Source organism: Mchenga conophoros, linkage group LG5 (genome assembly GCF_057382185.1).
Source record: "Mchenga conophoros isolate Kocher_MC1m ecotype Shallow Benthic linkage group LG5, M_conophoros_male_GT1.1, whole genome shotgun sequence".
In the NCBI taxonomy this organism is placed as follows: Eukaryota; Metazoa; Chordata; class Actinopteri; order Cichliformes; family Cichlidae; genus Mchenga; species Mchenga conophoros.
Genome location: NC_140530.1, coordinates 14,318,914 through 14,337,371, shown reverse-complemented (window position 1 = coordinate 14,337,371; position 18,458 = coordinate 14,318,914). Strand labels below are relative to the sequence as shown.

Sequence of the window (18,458 nt, the reverse complement as noted above, 5' to 3'; positions counted from 1 at the left end):
CGCACCCCGCCGTGACACATATTTTTTGAAGGTTAATCGCTTCTGGAAGACTTCTTTGCAGGACAAAAATCATAAACTTTACTTAGGTTTTGTTTATGTTGTCACATGTCTCTGTCTGTAGTTGAAATTTGTCATAATGCAAATGTTTGTATTTCTTCTAGATTAGCCACAGTTACTCACTTATCTTAAAAGAGAGACATGAAAGCTCAATTTAGAGTCTGTTTGCTTTACAAATAGAGCATACTGCTGCATGTTTACACTGCATTATAAGACGCACAAACATTTCTTGTTTGTCTACATAGTTCAGTATTCACATAGAAGTCCAGTAATGGATTACAACATTTACTGGGTATTAATAGCCAATCAACCATCATGTTGCTTCACTGGATGCTGAGATCATTAAGAAGGTCTAGTTTTGTAAACTTTTCAGGCTCACTCTTAGTGTTTTCAAGCTAAAAAAATAAATAAATGAATTCATCCAATCATCCATTAAACTGTTCTAGTTTTCTTCCAAAATGTAATAACAATTATAATCCTTAAGGTCATTCTCTGTAAGATATCCACTAATTTTAGCTTTTTTATTGTACTGTTTCCATAGCAACCCCTAGTACGTCTAAGGGGTGGTGCCATGATAGGTGAGGGGCGAGTGGAAGTCCTGAAGAATGGAGAGTGGGGAACAGTGTGTGACGACAACTGGAACATTCGCACTGCCACCGTGGTGTGTCGAGAGCTGGGGTTCGGCAGCGCCAAAGAGGCCCTGACTGGCGCCCGAATGGGACAAGGTACTCACAGATTTGTCACTAGCATATTATTGATGCATATAGTGGTACACAACTATAGTTGTAGGTATAGAATTATTTTCTTTTTAAATTGTTTTACTCAGCAAGAGCCCAAATACAGCCTGACCAGACCTCATTCCCAGCTGTGAAAATGAAAGGTGTGGGACTCGGGACTGGAGACCTTCCACCTTAAATCTGATCAGTCTGTTTTTTTTCTCACCTCAGTCAGTCTAGACCTTAAGTCAGCACATCAAGGCATTAGGGAATGTATCGAGCAGCACATTCATGTTTATACATTGACCCAAGACCTGATTCTGTGAAATGAAATATACCACAGCCTTATGAGAATCACATGTTCACTGGAACAGTTGCCTTTTTCTCTGCCTGATTCTCATAGCAAAACAGAAACGTGCACAAAATGTTCCAGTACAGAGAACAGTTTTTATGGGTTACAGAAAAGGAATTCTTTGTTGGAGAAAATACGAGGTTATGTGAGGGATCGTTTTTTTTCTTTCGTTTTTTTATGAGCTGACCACTGGATCCAAAGATGGCACCACACACTCTTGAAATACCTTGTTGTGTTTGTTTTCAGAAGTCAACAAAGTGGACTAAACAAGCATGTTGGTAGATTTCCGGATTTGTTCTACTCTATTGAGGGAAGTGGATGAAAAGAAGAATTTCTGGATGTCATATTTACTTTTTTCAGCTGGTAGAGGATTTCGCTCTTTGTGTAGCAGTTTTGTGTTATGCATTGATGGGCTTAATAATTTCTAAATGTATCCTATTTTGTAATTTTTTAAATGCATGTTATTATAAAATAGATTTCACGGATTATAGTCATTTGTCAAACCTTAATATTGGCTGCATGATTACAATGGCACTGTGTTCCTGCTGTTCCACTAAATTATACCTCTCTATTGGCGCCCCGTCACTATTTTGCAAGCTTATATCACATTCCTGCTCAATCTCACGGGAAGAGTAGCAGCATAAAGTTAGCACTCACATGTTATTGTGGAAACTGTGCCACGTGGAGAGAGAATTTGTATTTTTTACAGGCCTTACGTGTCTCATTTTCATTTGACATAGGCGACTGCTTGTTTCCTTTGCAGTATAAGTACATATCTTTGGACAGACAAAACACTCTGGTAGGTAAGACAGCTGCTGTTTTAGTCTGTAGTAGTTGGCAGTAAAAGCTTGTGTTTCCTGCGGCTCTAGTTCCCAAAAAGTTAGGATGCCGTTTAAAGCAGAATGCAATTCGAACCATAGATTTAAACTGAAGAAGTGCAAAGAAAACATGTCAACTGTTTCACTTGAGAATTTTATTGCTTTATTAAAAAAAATTATTATTTTAAATTAGCAGCAAAATGTAAATTTAAAAAAACAGAATAGAGGCATGTTTATCGCTGTGTTGCATCACAGGTTTGAACAAGTTCAGGCCTCCTTTATCGTTTCCATCAGGTTACATGTCTAAACTGAAATTTAGCACCTGGACTCTTTCTGTAGGGACATGTAATAATACATCTTCATTGTCTTGCTAAAATATTGAAGAACTTCTCTGAAAAAGATGCGAATGTCAGCAAACATTGCTCCATAATCTATAAGTGTTGTTTAGCATTAATGGAGCCTTCACAGTAAGTGCAGTAAGGTGTCACAAGACCATTACAGATGGTGGCCTTTCCTTTTTCTGTTGTTTTTAGTTTGCCCACAGGACAGTTTTCCACTTGATCTCAGTCCATTTTAAATGAGCTTGGACTCAGACAAAGCAAATGCGATTCTGAATCTTTTTCAAGTTCTTTCCTTGCCTGGTAGAATTTAAACTTGCATTTGAAGTGCCATCTAAACACTGGATTTGCTCACATTGTCTTTCGGAAATTCCAAATTCCCACTATAAAACTGGGTCTGTTTTTAATGTTAACGGTCCAAAGAACACAGACATTTAATATTGGTTTTTGGCCTTGCCCCATACAAACAGACATCTCCCCAGAGTGCTTTTTAATGATACTAAGTCCTGCGGTCTTTCACAGACCGGGGACTTATTTTAGTCATGTTGCTAATTAACATCATTAGTCGTGATTTCCCAAGAGTTGTTTTGTTTCTTTGTCTGTTTTGTTTTACATTGCACAGCATGTCACTAAAAGGTTGGGACAGGTACAACAAAAACTAAATATTTTCCTGGAATCCATTTCAATACAAAATTATATTTTTCAAAATACGATCAAAATCCAATAATCTACTATTTTCAGTAAATTCATCCAAACGTTTTTGGAAACAGGGTTGTAAAAACCATTGTGTGACCCAAATTGATCACGTCTTTTGTCCAGTAATCTGAAACTAGCTTTTCTCCTCTGTAATGTACACAATATGAATACCTCAGCAGGGAGTTTATGACAGCAGTACTCTTTGTTAATGTGCCTAATGTGTACCTGTAGGCATTGGACCGGTCCACATGAACGAGGTGGAGTGCTCCGGTTTCGAAAAGTCTCTGACCGAGTGCTACTTCAACCCTAACTCTTTGGGCTGCAGCCATGAGGAAGATGCAGCAGTCAAATGTAATGTTCCTGCCATGGGCTTCCACAATAGAGTGAGTAAACTCTGTCTACCATATAGAACAAAAAACTGTGTGTGTGTAACAGTTCAGGAGATGCCTAAATGTATATATCCCTTCCCTCAGCTTCGGTTAAGTGGCGGCCGTAACCCATATGAGGGCCGTGTGGAGGTCCTGGGGGAGAGAAATGGCTCTTTGGTGTGGGGCACGGTGTGCAGTGACAGCTGGGGGACTATGGAGGCCATGGTAGTGTGCAGACAGCTGGGCTTGGGCTTTGCCAGCAATGCTTTTCAGGTAAGGTTTTCCTTTAAGCCCTCTTACATCCAATCGTTTTTAAAATGAGCTTATCTTTGCAGCACAGACTTTCAGCATGCTCAAAGTCAGTGAATACCATTAACTCTCACTTTAATAAGCTTGAGCTTTATTGATCCCTGAGGGCAAAAGAAAGACATCACTTCCTTACAAACATCAAATGCACACAGTGAGCACAGGAGGGCAGGGAAGCGGTGAGAAGGAGCTTGATTTATTTTGTTTGAAGTTTAGTGGACGCTCCACCAGTAAAGCCCCTGGCATTACTTCCTAGCGTTACTCTTGTCCTGCTTACGTTTCCTTCCTGATTTTTAAAGAAGACCCCAAACTCCCTTTACAATATGATGTGAGAGATGTGTTAAGACCTCTCTTAGGTTTTTTATTTTTCTGTTTAAAAGCATTTTGCATTTGTGGTTTAAAATCTTCTGGAAAGTATATGTGTGAATCATGGGGAGGTGCATTTATAGCAGCAGGGGGGCTATCTGACTAAAGTGTGCCTATCTATGCCAAGTCATCTAGTCCAGTCCAGGCATTATAATAACATGTCCCCTTTATTACCGAAAGCTGTAAGTTATCATTACGTAAGGGTTATCGTGTTAAGAGTAATAGATGACTAACTCTTTGCTATCACAGAGCAGGACCTCTGGCCCTCTAGAGCCTCTTTCCTGTCTGACTTTTAACTGCTTCTCCAGGCAAACCCCACCACCAGATGGAAAGAATGACACTGAGCTTACAGCTATACAGCTTTATGTCTGTCCTTCTCCTCAGCCCACCAGCAAATACTCCCACATCCATATCCCTCAGCTTAATTTACTTCTCATGACTCCTCCACTTCCTGGGTAGATGATGGAAAGTATGAGTTTTCCTAACAGAAGGTTTTCCCTGTGGTCTGCAAAATGTTGTAATAAGGCTGAGTCAGGCGTGAGAGGATAAGAGAGCATCTCTCCCTGTGTGGGTACTAGATACTTTGATTAGACTACATTTGGCTTGTGGGACACCTGGTATGGCAAGTCTGAAAATTAAATACAGGAGGACAAATAAGATTATGTTGTTTCCACACCACTTTGAGGAGGCTGATCTGTTTGATTACAGCTAACAGAAAGAAGTGAGCCTAGCTGTATATGCATAGCTTAGCAGCAGTAAGTTTTGTATAGATTAAACAAACATACAGGACTGTAGTAGATATGTTGCTGGAGAGTTTTGTTATAGCCAAGCTCTGTTTTTGAACTTTTTAACAGTAACACAGGGGTATCAAGCTTTGCATCAGTCTTGATGCTGTGTAGTGTATAATGTGTTTCCTGTGCTTCTCTTATAACAGGAAACATGGTACTGGCAAGGAGACTCATCAGCTGATGCTGTGGTGATGAGCGGGGTGAGGTGTTCAGGAACTGAGCTGACTCTGGAGCAGTGCCTGCATCACGGGAAACATGTTGTCTGTCCCAAAGGAGGTGGACGCTTTGCTGCTGGGGTCTCTTGTACAATGAGTAAGAAATTGCAGAAAACCATAACATATATATTTAGAACCTTACATGGGTTAGAAGCTATGTTTCTAAAGTATTTATTGTGGAAATTGAAAAATAGTTTGAGGACATTGGTATAATACATGCTGACTGAGGGTTGTGACTGGGTCACTTAAAAAGAATGAAACACTTGTAGTTTTGTAGCTGTTCAATATAAATGTAATAAAAGTTTCAGTGTAAGTTTCTGTACACCCTCATGCTCTAAATCAGCACGATTCCTTGTTGCTCGCAGCGGCCCCTGACTTGGTCCTGAACGCTCAGGTTGTGGAGCAGACCACATATCTGGAGGACAGACCCATGTATGCTCTGCAGTGTGCCCATGAAGAGCGTTGTCTGTCCGGCAGTGCTGACAAAGCTGACCCTAGCTCCTACCGCCGCCTTCTTCGCTTCTCCTCCCAGATCCACAACAATGGCCAGTCAGACTTCAGACCGCGGGCATCACCTCAGTCGTGGGTCTGGCACGACTGTCACAGGTGACGCATCTGGAACAGATATGTGCAAACGGAAAACTTTTTGCTTTTTCCTGTAAAAATTCAGAGGAAGCCAAACTAAGCTACTAGATAAAAGTGTAAATGTTACAAACATTTATATTAGTGTGAAATGATTTATTTTTTTTTTATAATCAAGGCATTACCACAGTATGGAAGTTTTCACCCACTATGACTTGATGAGTCTGAACGGCACTAAAGTGGCAGAGGGCCACAAGGCCAGCTTCTGTCTTGAAGACACCTATTGTGATGAGGGTAAATACAGACACTCCTTATATTAGCAAATTATACATTCAAATACAATAATATTAGTAATCTATTGTATGTTTTTTAATTAATGAAAGAAATGAGCTTACTGGGCTGTATAAGCGTGACCTCATCACAAAATTTGTAACCTTTTCCTAATCCAGGAATTCAAAAGAGGTACGAGTGTGCAAATTTCGGCGCACAGGGCATCACTGTTGGCTGCTGGGATACCTACAGGCATGACATTGACTGCCAGTGGATCGACATCACAGACGTGAAGCCCGGCGACTACATCTTGCAGGTAAAACGTCTGCTGTGGCTGTCTGGTTGTAGTCCACACGGCACATCTGCTGCTGGAAAGATGTCTCATCTCCAGCCAGCAGAGTCTGCTAGATCAAACAGGCACGAACAGTTTCCACAGCTCTGCATCTGCCTGTTTCTGGCTGTAAGCCCAAGGAGCCTCTGATTGCGGTTCTAAACCAAATGAGCAGGAGTTGGTTAAAGTCAAACTTTTATATTAGAACAAATTTAGCCCAGCATAGATTTATAGTATCTAAGATGAAGGATGAACTCTTTCAGTCTCTTTTGTGCATTATCAGTCATTCTATTATCATCTTATTCTATTGCTGGTCTTTACACTTGTGTTATTTGGTTCTCATAAAAACTAATTAAAGACTTGAAATGTGTCAAGAGAAATGCTTTAACAACCATTGTTTTTCCTTCTTCCAGGTTGTAATTAACCCAAACCATGAGGTCGCGGAATCAGATTACACTAACAACATAATGAAGTGCCGCTCCCGATACGATGGGCATCGGATGTGGACATATAACTGTCATACAGGTAAAAGGGATCTTTTTACCCTCTGCATTAAAGATGAAATATTCTTCAGTAAAAAAAAATAGTGGTGCTTGGGACTGTACTTTAGAAAGGTCTACATTTAAACAAACTCAGTTTAATACTGAGGTTTTCAGCCACAAAGAGTCTGCACCTGAATAGTCTGAGCGTTAAATGCTAACTCCCCTTCTCCTAACCTTATTTGACCATTTATAAAAATAACTGTTCTACTGTATCTGTGTGATGTTTAAGTGCCCAGTTCACAGCAGCATAGTCAGCAGTTTTAACTTTGGGATCGTGCAGGACAGGTCTACATAATAAAAACTTTTCTTATGTCATATAAAATATGACATTAAACTTGTAGTTTTCCTGTTTTCACAGAATTGTGCAGAATCGTCTTTAGCACCGAAACGACTCAATAGATTTAGATTTAATTGACTCACAGGCACAGAGGATGATTTCAGAGGAAGCCTCCTTTTTATGTAGAACCTTTACTAAATACAAACTTTTACAGTTTCTCAATGACATTTTGATATTTTACAAACAGGAGATGTTTGATGAGACATCAGTGACAAAAAATGGCATTAAAACAAGCCAACATAACATTAGAGGAACAGGTAACACTGAACGTTTCAAAGCTCCTTACCAAAGCTTCCTGTAATGTGAAGAACTTTATACTTTAAGTATTTGTGTGTTAATTACACAGGTAACAATCTATTATTATACAACTTTAAAAAAAAGTGTTTTTTAAAACAGAAACGGAAACTTAAAATCTTAGAATTAAAAAAAACAAATAGTGTTTTATCTTATTTATTAAATCTGTTTGTTAGCGGATCTGCATTACTCTTATACACAATGTACTTCTCTGACCAAATCCTGAGATACTTCAAATGAAGTTAAAAAGGAATGAATACTTCTGTAGAATTACACAACCAATTCATCACCTGCATCAGCAGGGTGAGAACAGGGGGGAAAAAAACACATTCATCCATCCATGGATCCTTCCAATTAATCTGAAACAAAAAAAAAAAAAAAACCTGCCTGGAAATCAAACACCCTTGAAAGAAATTTCAGGTTCTGAGTCAGCATGCAATAAAATCAAAATAAGCCTCCCATCTGAAATCACTATGATAACTGCATTATTAGTCAGGCTAACAGTGAAAAAGAGGCACCACCGTAGTAATGTACAAAGGTCAGAGGTCAGCTTCAAATACAGCACAGCAGCTCCTGCTCAAAGATCATTCAGGATGGATGATGATGATGGCGGCATGGGCATTAAACTCTCAGGCCTCTTCTTAACTGTGCCTGCTGTGCTGATCAGTGAGGGTGAGCAGTCATCACTCAGCATGGTCACAGATTCAAACATGGCCACTTTTGAGTCTCTTCAGAGAAAGGAAAGGAAGTGAAAGGAGGGCAGACCTCTGCTGGACCTTTTTGTAGAAAACAAAAGGACAAAGTCTGTCTTTAGACAAAGGTTTTACTAATTTAGTGTAAAAAAAAAAATCACAAACTGGATTTTTTTTTATAGCCGTGCTATCACTTTATCATCACATTACATCACCGTTCATGAACAAATGGTGCACTTTTATCCATTTTAAAGCAATTGTTACTGTCTTTAATTAACATTCATCTGTTTACCCGGGAGCTTTATAAAGGGTTTAATAAGGATTTAATTGGTCAGAGGGCCCGGTGGCACCAGTGTCCGGCAGCCTCGCCTCTGTCAGTGCGCCCCAGGGTGGCTGTGGCTACAATGTAGCTTGCCATCACCAGTGTGTGAATGTGTGTGTGAATGGGTGGATGACTGGATATGTAAAGCACTTTGGGGTCCTTAGGGACTAGTAAAGCGCTATATAAATACAGGCCATTTACCATTTACAGGCCAAGGAGATCTTTAACTAAAACATTTGGCTTTTGTTGCTAATCTCTTCACTGTCCTCTTCCTGTCTGACTTAACAGGTGGCACACTGAGTTCAGAAACGGAGGAAACATTTCCTGGATTGCTTACCAACCAGCTTTCTCACAGGTAGACCTGAGAAGGACAGGTCAACATTGGTGTGGATGGGGGGGTGCAGACTAATATTTGACAACCACTAGAGGGGGGCCTGGGCAGATGTGCTTCCTTGGAGCAGTGCTGGATTGTTGTGAGCTCTGGGCTCATCTGGTACAATAAACAATGACTCAATGGGAAAATGAAATGCTTGCTTACTAAACCATTAACTGCATTCAGATGTTCAAAAAGTGTTAGTACAGTGTAGATTTGATCTGATGTTTATTTACCAGGAGAGATGCCATGAGGATTGTAGCCAGGTAACTCGTTAAATAACCCATGCCAACGAGGGCCGCCTGCGTAAAAGTTTCCAGTGTTTGGGAGAACATTTTAAACCAAAGAAAAATCACGACATGAGAGACCACGACTCTTGGACTGAGCTCTGTTTGAACGGGTGAAAATAGTGTTGTGCTTAATCTGGTGCTACAGCCTGTACTGTTGCCTCGCAGCTGAACCGAGAGACATTTGCCTCAACAGTAAATAGTTAAAGGAATTACTGACTCAAAATTGTGAGCAGTTTTAATAATAATACATTACATGACTATGATTATCTCTGCAGAGCAATGTGCTACAATCTGTGGATACAGCATGTCTGATAAGTAACTCCTGCTCTCAGAGGGATTCATTATAACAAACTGAAAACAGGATTCATTTTAAAATTTCTATTAGAGCCTCCGTGCACTTAATGTACCAACATCTTGCAAAGAGCCTTTCACATACTTGACACATACATTTCTGAAAATATTTTTAATTTATTCACACCACACACACATTTTCATCTTCTTGTTCTGCACATCCTCTCCCTTTCTTTATCGGTGTCTGAGTTGTGTTAAATTATTACCATCAGGGAATTTGATTACATTGTGGAAGTGCTGTAACAACCACACATGTATGTGAAAATGCCTCTTCGTGGTTTTGTACATTTTGTTTTTCTAAATGTGGCAATTCAAGGATACTTGTTGGTTGCTGTCTGTTTTTATTTTGTATGCATGGATGAATGTGGGAAAGCATTATGTTTTCAATAAAATGAAATGCTTGACAAGTAACAAGTGCTTCTGTGTCATAAAAATATTTCCAACATGTGAGCTGCGGGAACCTAAAACCTAACCTGTCGCTGTTATTAGCGCGCTCACCTGTAGTGGATGTTGGCACTCCTCAATATCGCTGCACTCTGCCTCGCCCCTGAATGCCCAAGGCTCTGGTTACCATTCGCCTAGCAACAGCACAGTCTGTCCTCGGACGTTCCTTCACTGGCTGGATGAACTCTGGAAGGAGGCACATAAACAACCATATTGTTAAAAAAAAACCAAAAACGCCATATTATACATTATATATCGCTGCTATGGATCTCCCACCTGCTCGTCTGATGGCCTTGCCTTGAGCTTTTTTACTCCCATCAGCCAGTGCTCGCGCCTTTAGCAGTGGGTGGCAGATAGAGAGAGCATGGAGTGCTGTAAGAAGACACATTTCTTTTTTTATTCACATCATAAGCTTTAAACCTCAAACCCAACATCTCATTCATCGTGCAGTGAAAGCGCTCACCTGCTGACTCGCTGGAAAAAATCCCTAAAGCGTGTGTGTTGTCCACCCACTTGATCTTCATTCCACCATCACTGAGGCAGACAGAGAGCACTTTAAGCAATTTTGTGGCCACATCAGTCGGTTGAGGGTGAGATATTTTCTGGATTTACATCAGACGGTTTCAACGAAAACTGAGATAGCTAAAGTAATATATACCTGTGTAATTGTACCATATTATGGTTCAGTTTTTAGTGACATTTTTAGAATATATACATTCATGTACGTTTCATATTAAAGGTGACAGTTGAAAGCATTGACAGATTTGTTGTGTACAATGAATTATATATGGTTATATATGGTTTCACAGCAGAACACTCTAGACAAAGGGTGTCAAACATAAGGTCTGGGGGCCAGGATCAGCCAATCTGGCCTAGCAATCTTGGACAGCTTTGGAAAATGGGAAGAAGGATGTAAATTTTAGACATTTAACTGTGTTTTCACATGTTTTATAGCTTTTCCCACTGATAAAGACCTCATGCATGACCATTCATACTACACCAAAGTAAATAACTAATAGACAAACCATTGAATAACAGAAATTTCCAGTTTTTTTCACTATCAACTGTGGAAATTTATGGGTTTTGTAGCAGGTTCAAAGGGTTTTTGTTTTGTTTTTTTTAAAAAGAGGACATTCTGTAACAAAAATGATCATTTTCATTTCATTTCATTTGAATTAAAAGGCCGTCTGCACACCTAACAGAACTTTTTCTGTAACATTCATACGTATTTATTTCTTACACTTTTTGCCCAAAGCAGCATTTCTTTATCATGCAGAAAAACTGAGATGTGTTGTTGAAATTATATTTCTTTCTTTTTTTTAATATTAAAATATCTGAGGGATTAAATGTGTCATTAAACTCCTTTACACTATCACAAAGAGAACTTTCACTCGTACGTGGGCCACATTGTAAAATAAAATATGACTGGAAACAAAGGGACAGAGCAGTGAACAGGTGTGTCATCTCTCACCTGTACTCTGAGAAAGCATCAAGAAGGTCGTCGGTCTTGAACATAACCGGGAAGTCATAGATCTCAATCACGTGGCGAAAGTCGTCTGAGTCGATGGAAACATTCTCATACATAGAGTAGTCATTGTGGATGTGCTCAATGGCAACAGAGACTCCTTCTTTTAGATGTGCCTTGATCTAAAATAAGAAACACATATATGTAATGTTACCATTATATTTAAGTTTCTGAAATGCACAGATTAATCCAAAAGGCAGCAAGTACAGCAACACTAAAAGACTGTATGCATACATCCACACCATGAAATTAAGTCTGTGAGAACTGACCTCTGCAGTTACACCATCTTTGTCTGTGCTTGCGTCTTCTGTCTGGAGACTGCGTGACACACTTGCAGTCTCGTCCTTCTCCTTCTCATCCTCCTCCACAGTCAGTTCAGCAAACTGGGACTGAGTCTGTTCCAAGACTGAAGCTTCATCTTCATCCAGCCTGAGCACCAACTTTTCTTCTTCATGAGGACACATTGCTGAACTGTCTGCAGACAGTTTAGGGACTCTGTCTGCTACACTGGGGAATGATTCCTGTTTAGATAGTGAGTGCTTTGTGTTTTCTATAGATTCAGGACAAGTACAAGAGTCAGACAAACTGTTGACAGAGCTTCTATCAACACAAGCTGAACTCAATGACTCAGAGCCAGCTGTGGAGCCTTGTGAGTTTCGTAACGACAGCCTCTCTCGAGCGGCTCGTGGCATGTAGAGGGGCTTGTCGGGCCTCTTAGGTGCTCGGCTTCGTGGTGGGATTGAAGGTTTAGGCTTGATATTGCGTTCCCTCTCTTCCCTAATACTTAGGGGCTCTTCACACAAGCTGCTGTTGCTCTCCAAGTCGCTGTCTTCCTCTACCTCACTCCTACAGAAACATTTTTTCTTAAAGTTAATAAACGTCTTTTTCAAAAATGCATAAGACATACAGACCAAAGTTTGGCCAACAAACCTGAGCTCACAAGGGCAGACCACCACCCTACGGCACCAGCTCTCCCCTACTGAGAAGGTGGTGAGCTCTGGCAGGTCTTCTATGATTTTGTGAATCAGGTATCGCAGTCTGCTGGGTAAGGGAGGAAACAGCAGCACACTGGACAGGGACACACAAGGCAGCAGACATTATTTGATCAAGTAAACACAGCAGCATTTTTATTCACATAGTTCTTGGAGCGATTAGGCTTAAAGATCACAGTACACATTAAAGATGTGTTATAAACAAACACACAAAACATAAATTTCAAACACAATCACAGAAAACTCCAAAGTAAACTGTTAACATAAAAATCTGAAAGAACTTTGCAATTCAATATTTGGTTAAACAGTTTTTATTAGACCCATTAACAGGCTCATTATAGTTTGGGGACTTAGAATAATGCTTTCATGATGACTAGACATTTTTCTCATAGCTGCAGTGCCTTTTTTTAAATATTGCCTCTATGAACCAAAGTTCAACCCCATAATAATGGCTAAAACTGATTTTATGCTGAGCTCCCATACTATTCTGGCATTTCAGGAGCACTAAAATTGAGTTTTGGAAATTCTATGGACTCAGATTGTTTGGAAACACCAGGATTGGGGGGCTAGCATGGCGACAGGACAGGAAAAATGCCCACTGCATGTTCTCTCTGTGTTTGTATAGGTGTATTTAAGCTTTCACCCAGAGCCTAACGGTATACATGCTGTGTTAATGAATGGTTCTAAATTGGCCTTAAGTTTGAATAGTTGTCTGTCTCTATGCACGACCAATGTATTAGACTGGCAATACATCAACAGTGCACCTCGCCCAGTGGAAGGTGGATAAAGCTCCAGTTCACCCCATGACCCTAAATTGAAACACTACTTGACAGTTTGGACATGCAGACGCTGACATCTTTTGGAAAGAATCAGTTCTCCAGAAAATAGTGTCACCATTCCAGGAAGATCCCTCGGATTTCTGTGCACAGACACTAAGAGGGTCTCAAGTTTTTCTAAAGACTTTGGGTTTCCCCGATGAACAACGGTACTGAATACAGATTCCCATATGTAACTTTATTCCTTGACTTTTATTGATATAATTAATTATTGTTTTATAACTACAATTATATTTCTGTATAAGCGTCAATATCTGATTGTAAAGCAGAGCACCTATTAGTACTTGACCTTATTTCAAATAACCAAATAGACTAAGCTACGTTTTAATTTTGTTTTTATATTTATCATTTATTCTCAGATTGGCAGACAACACTGAGGCTGCAGCTGAAAAAATAAAAACTGAATTTTAAGCTTGAATTATTAAACTACTTGATTTTAATGCATCAGATTCTTCCATGTTTTAATGACAGAGTTCTGTTCTGAGGTCTGTTAACTTAGATTCAGCATTTTTGCTCACTTATTTTCTTGGCCTCAAATAGGCCAAACTTATTAATACAGTAACTTTTTCCCAGTCTCACTGACCAAAGCGCTACATGTTTAATAGTTTAATCTTGATTTGGAAAATCAGCCCTTTTGTGGCCAGTACAGTTATCAGTAAATGTGCACACACAGGGTAAACTCTGCGTTAACTCAGCAGGCTGCTAACCATCTTCGTGTGATCACATCCTGACTGCCAGTGCTAGGGTAAGTGATTCTGAACTCACTTTGTGTTTGTGTCTAGGCTCAAGTGCATGAGTGAAAATGGTTACAGTAATGTAGCTCAGTAAAGAAAGAGAATTTAAAAATGTATTAAAAAATTGAGGTTCAAGCAAATCGAGACAACTGGCTTCCGTGGTAGAAAATCTGAATATGATACCCAGTATTCTACATTGTTTTTTTTTTAAATTTCTGATCTGATATTTTGATTTCCCGTGCCTGTGTTTATTATCTCCTTAATGAAACAAAAGGCACAGTGATAATCAGGCATGACTGTCTGTTTCTATCCTATTCGTTTTCTTTAGAATGTAGGAAACCGGAGTTTCAACACATGTGCCATTTGTTTACACAGTGTTAACCTGTGTATGTTTACTAAACACGTTCACTAATAAATCACTATAACCGAGAAGGAAGTGATCACTTCATGTGATGAAACTGCTCGGGTTGCTCCATCTTTCTTAACTTTACCTGTTGTGGCTGTTTTTCTGTTGGTATGTTTCCAGCTCATCCAGGACATGATGCAAGAAGTTGTTTTCTTGTTTTGGGAGATACACTCCATCGAAACAGGGGAACGCCAGGGTGGACGGAGAAAGAAAGTCGGGTCCTGCTGACAACAGGGTGAAGTGAACTTCCTCGCTCGTCCTAATTAAAAATCAAAATGAAAAGTGACAGTGATCACCACTGCTAGCCAGCAACATAACTTGAACAAGGCAATATTAAGCGTTTGCTAATGCCAAACAAACACGTAAAACTAGCTGCATCTTCGGTGTTTACATGTGCAATTAAAAGTTAAACCAAAGCTAGCTTTCTTTGCTTAACATTAATTCATGAGTGGTGCTAATGTTAACCGCCTTTCTAGCTATGGTTAATAACTGTGAATATTAAATCGAATACTCTTACAGCTGAGGCTGAAGCGTACAGTATTGATTTGTTGTAGTTTCAGCACGATGGAGAGCTCGAACAAGGGAAAGCGCCTACAAATAAAAGTCGCAGGGTAGCTAGTATCCTTTGGCTTCCGGAAACAAACGTTGACTTGGGTCAGACCAACGCAGTGGGACTTCCGCTCTGACTACTTCAAAATAAAAGTTTTCATATTTATCGTGAGTGAAATGTGTCAAACACAAAATATCACATCTCATTCTCTTTTAAAAGAAAAAAACTAAATGTGTAATAAATGCGTACTCTGAAATTAATCAACAGCAGCCCAACAGTTTTCAGGAAATTATTATTTATTTAGATAAACCATAATAATTGTAAGAAAAGTAGACCAGTTGTCCGAACACCATATACAGCAATCACGGACTGTTTGGTGATTGTGAACAAGGGGATGTTGTTTGCAACATTGCAGGAAGTTTGACAAACATGTAGGGCTGATGAGCACGATTCAGGAAGATTTTAGTGAAGGAGAAGGACATGTTACTATTGAAGTGATCTTATTAAAAAGGTAAACATGCTCCATCTTGGAAGTCACCCAACTTCAGCTCACAAATCCCAATATGCAAGTGTGAAAAAGACATGATCTGCTCCAGCACAAGAAAAAAGGTGACATTCATACACGGATAGAACATCTGCATCATCAATGCCAACAACCGTAATGTGGCTAAACACATTGTGTGGAGAACTACCCCAAACCATACCAACAACTCCATCCCAACCCGTTTCTACAGCAGTAATGTTTTTTGAGGGTTTTTTTTTTTTACTTTGTCTTTTATAAAACACAAAAGTCAAATCACACAAAACTACCATAATCAAAAATGGCATTTAACACAATGGCACAATTCATAGAGACTGGTCTTTATCAACTAAGGTCATGATGAGTATAAAAAGACATGAAGACATTTATAAACATATAAGGTTAGGCAGAAAGTAGAGCACTTATAAATAACAGGGGGGAAAAAAGAGGATCAGATCAAAATTCTATACAACATTTAGGTGAAGCGGGACTCTGATTATGTGCTGTCAGAAAGATAAGGAGTCTTCAACCTACAGAGTAGAGCAATAGAGAGAGAGGGAGAGAGAGAACCCTGTTACAACTGAAAGTAAATCACATTTCTAGTGTTGTCTTGGCTTATTTTATATTATGCAGTTGAATTATAAAGATTTCCTTAACAATAGAAATGAACAACACAGTGGAGCGAAGTCAAATCTTTATCAAAGCTGCACCTGAATGGATTCTTTTATCTTCCAGAGCCAATACTTCTGTCTTCAAAGATGGTAATTTCAACCTTGAAGAGAACAAGTTAAGGCCAATACAAAGTGCTATGTGATCAACAAAAATAATCTGTGTTTAGGAGGGGGGAAAAAAATGCATAAAATATACTCCGATTTCTTTTTGCAATGTTTCTGAAACAACTGCCACAAATATCAGTACTTTTATTAAAATCTACAGGTTGTAGACACTGATTTTACTTTTACTTATATTTATTTTTCCAACATTTCTCAATTCATTCAATATACAACACAATTTAACCAGATTCACTGCCACATGACTCCAGCTTACAATTCTCACGTGATTCTTAAAAAAGGGTAGAGTAACTGAAGATAATCCACCTTTGTCTATAGAACAAAAGCATACTTAACTACTGTAGAGATATAAAATGAAATCAATAAAGTCAATAAACATTTATATTTGACTTAATGTGTAACTGAGGTGCTCACAAAGTGACAGAAATACGCTGTTTGAGTATATAGGTATAAATAGACCAAGGGTTGGTGGTTTGTGGGGCATGATGACTGTTGTTATAACAGAACTTAGCTCTAGTAAGCATGCAGCTGAATTAAGGATACAACTCGGAGGCCTCTCTCTATGGGGTCAGTCAGCAGCAAGCCTCTGGGAGCATAGATCTTCTCATTCTGGTCCTTAATGTATCTGGCAATCTTCTTTAACACCTGAGCACAGAAAGAGGGCGATGTAAGAGTCATTCCATCTTTTTTTTTTTTCTTTTTTTTTAACAGTCACTCTGTAAGTGTGCACGTTGCCCTAGAGAAGTCATTTAATTCAGGTTAAGTTTAAAATACACTAAGAGGCAGTTATCAGGGTTAGGTTTGGGTTAGAGGCATTTAAGGTCAGGGTCTTTAATCGGACTACCCAGTGCGTGTAGACACAACAACCAGTCGCGTGAGACAAGCTATTAATGCCCTCTTATTTGTGTTGCTAAATTTATTTTCATGCACAAGAAAAATTACATCTGTACTTGTGAAGTTGTTAAACCTCTTAGTACATTTTAAACACAACCTATATTATAAAACTACTCCAAGACAGTTGGCCTTTGGAGGGGGGAGGGGGGAATGAAAACTTGGGTTCATTATTTTAATAGATAATATTCTGAGATATTCATGCCTCAAAAATTGAAATGTGGACAGAACGTTTTTCAAATAGTTCTATTTGATATATGAAGGTAAAATCTCACAGAAATCACTATATACACATGTATATACATTGTCATGCCTTGAAACATACAATTTTGAGCCAAATATGCTATGGTTCAGCAGAAGTTCCACAATGATTTGAGGTACAGTGACCCATAACATAAGACTCTGATGTGAACCCTTTTTTTGTTTTACCTTTTCATAATGTGTTTCCATGCAGAGGAAGATGGTGTAGGCCGTTAGGCAAGCCAGACAGCCCTCCAGGTAGGACTTCCCCCCGAGTTTTTCTGCTTCTGCATACAGGTTGTTTAGCGTCTGAATGGTCTCCTCAAACTGCTGCTTATCGATCTGAAACCACAGGAGCAGTTTTAAAAACATAAACTTAAAGCAGTGAGGAAACAACCATGGCATGGAGGTTAACTCTGTACATACCCTTGACTCAAGCTCTGAGGGGAACTTGGTCTGGAACTTGCATATGGTGCCTGAGCTGTAGTCTCTTTGGATGAACACCTTGGAGGACACAGCTGGTTGCTGGAGGTCCTGTAAGCTGTGGGTCTACACAAAGAATTTACTCTTATGCATATTAATTTAATGAGCAGAATGGTTGGAAAAGCAAGCATCTGTTGTAAGCTAACAACACCTAAACTCTGTTTATCCGAACAGTACTAATATCCAACGTTAACCAGACACACACTACATTACATAACCTAAAAGCAAACAGTCATCGTAACAGCTGGCTTTTTTATGACCCTATGATGAAAATAACTATTTATAATGTTGGAAATTGTCAAAAACTACACTTCAAACCAACACCCGCTTCGGTTATGGGCTAATGTTAGCTTAAAAAATATTAGCTTGCGCTGACGACCAATACCGTCGCTAGAAAATATGGCAATCTAAGCTTTAATCATTACCCAAAGCAACAAACCTCACCAAACGTGTAAATCCGATTAAAGATTAATCTAACGCAGTATTTTCAGATCAAATAAGTCAAAAACACTTACCTCAGCCATAGCAGAGGTTCGCCCCACTAGCTGAATGCGCGTCTATTTCTTTCCAGCCACGCCAAAGCAATGCAACTTCCGGCCCAAAGCTTTCAAAATAAAATGAGATGAGTATTTACTGGAAAAA

The 18,458-nt window shown here is 39.3% G+C and overlaps 3 protein-coding genes across 3 annotated transcripts in view; 1 reads left to right on the top strand and 2 right to left on the bottom strand.

Moving 5' to 3' along the window:
* loxl2a (lysyl oxidase-like 2a) overlaps positions 1 to 10,162 on the top strand; it is a 26,410-nt gene extending 16,248 nt beyond the window's left edge. Inside the window, exons 6-14 of the mRNA XM_085273487.1 lie at positions 599 to 782; positions 3,209 to 3,360; positions 3,451 to 3,618; positions 4,952 to 5,117; positions 5,386 to 5,626; positions 5,781 to 5,896; positions 6,052 to 6,188; positions 6,617 to 6,728; positions 8,679 to 10,162. Of these exons, the coding sequence (XP_085129613.1) occupies positions 599 to 782; positions 3,209 to 3,360; positions 3,451 to 3,618; positions 4,952 to 5,117; positions 5,386 to 5,626; positions 5,781 to 5,896; positions 6,052 to 6,188; positions 6,617 to 6,728; positions 8,679 to 8,749 (1,347 nt within the window). The 3' untranslated portion in view covers positions 8,750 to 10,162. The remainder of the gene's footprint in view (positions 1 to 598; positions 783 to 3,208; positions 3,361 to 3,450; positions 3,619 to 4,951; positions 5,118 to 5,385; positions 5,627 to 5,780; positions 5,897 to 6,051; positions 6,189 to 6,616; positions 6,729 to 8,678) is intronic.
* On the bottom strand, positions 7,198 to 15,373 carry r3hcc1 (R3H domain and coiled-coil containing 1). The gene is made up of 9 exons (XM_085275467.1): positions 15,321 to 15,373; positions 14,427 to 14,600; positions 12,304 to 12,441; positions 11,643 to 12,219; positions 11,320 to 11,495; positions 10,312 to 10,382; positions 10,125 to 10,220; positions 9,903 to 10,034; positions 7,198 to 8,152 (listed from the first exon to the last, which is right to left on the bottom strand). Exons 1-8 carry the CDS (start codon positions 15,371 to 15,373, stop codon positions 9,925 to 9,927), a joined length of 1,395 nt encoding a protein of 464 aa, XP_085131593.1. The 3' UTR covers positions 7,198 to 8,152; positions 9,903 to 9,924.
* LOC146573975 (golgin subfamily A member 7-like) lies at positions 15,170 to 18,458 on the bottom strand. Its single transcript, XM_085273489.1, has 6 exons — positions 18,332 to 18,458; positions 17,760 to 17,882; positions 17,523 to 17,675; positions 16,746 to 16,847; positions 16,122 to 16,183; positions 15,170 to 15,941 (listed from the first exon to the last, which is right to left on the bottom strand). The coding sequence occupies exons 1-5, from the start codon at positions 18,338 to 18,340 to the stop codon at positions 16,136 to 16,138; spliced, it is 435 nt and encodes a 144-aa protein (XP_085129615.1). The 5' UTR covers positions 18,341 to 18,458; the 3' UTR covers positions 15,170 to 15,941; positions 16,122 to 16,135.

Excerpts from the sequence above, each read along its gene's own strand:
- r3hcc1 (XM_085275467.1), bottom strand. The coding sequence starts at position 15,373 with ATGTCCTTCTCCTTCACTAAAATCTTCCTGAATCGTGCTCATCAGCCC. Across the intron at positions 12,220-12,303 it reads GTCTGCCCTTGTGAGCTCAG|GAGTGAGGTAGAGGAAGACA; the intron begins GTTTGTTGGCCA and ends ATGTTTCTGTAG. Across the intron at positions 10,383-11,319 it reads GATGCTTTCTCAGAGTACAG|TGATGGTGGAATGAAGATCA; the intron begins GTGAGAGATGAC and ends TGTCTGCCTCAG.
- LOC146573975 (XM_085273489.1), bottom strand. Across the intron at positions 16,848-17,522 it reads TGGAAACACATTATGAAAAG|GTGTTAAAGAAGATTGCCAG; the intron begins GTAAAACAAAAA and ends TTCTGTGCTCAG. Across the intron at positions 16,184-16,745 it reads TAGAGAGAGGCCTCCGAGTT|GTTGAAATTACCATCTTTGA; the intron begins GTATCCTTAATT and ends GTTCTCTTCAAG.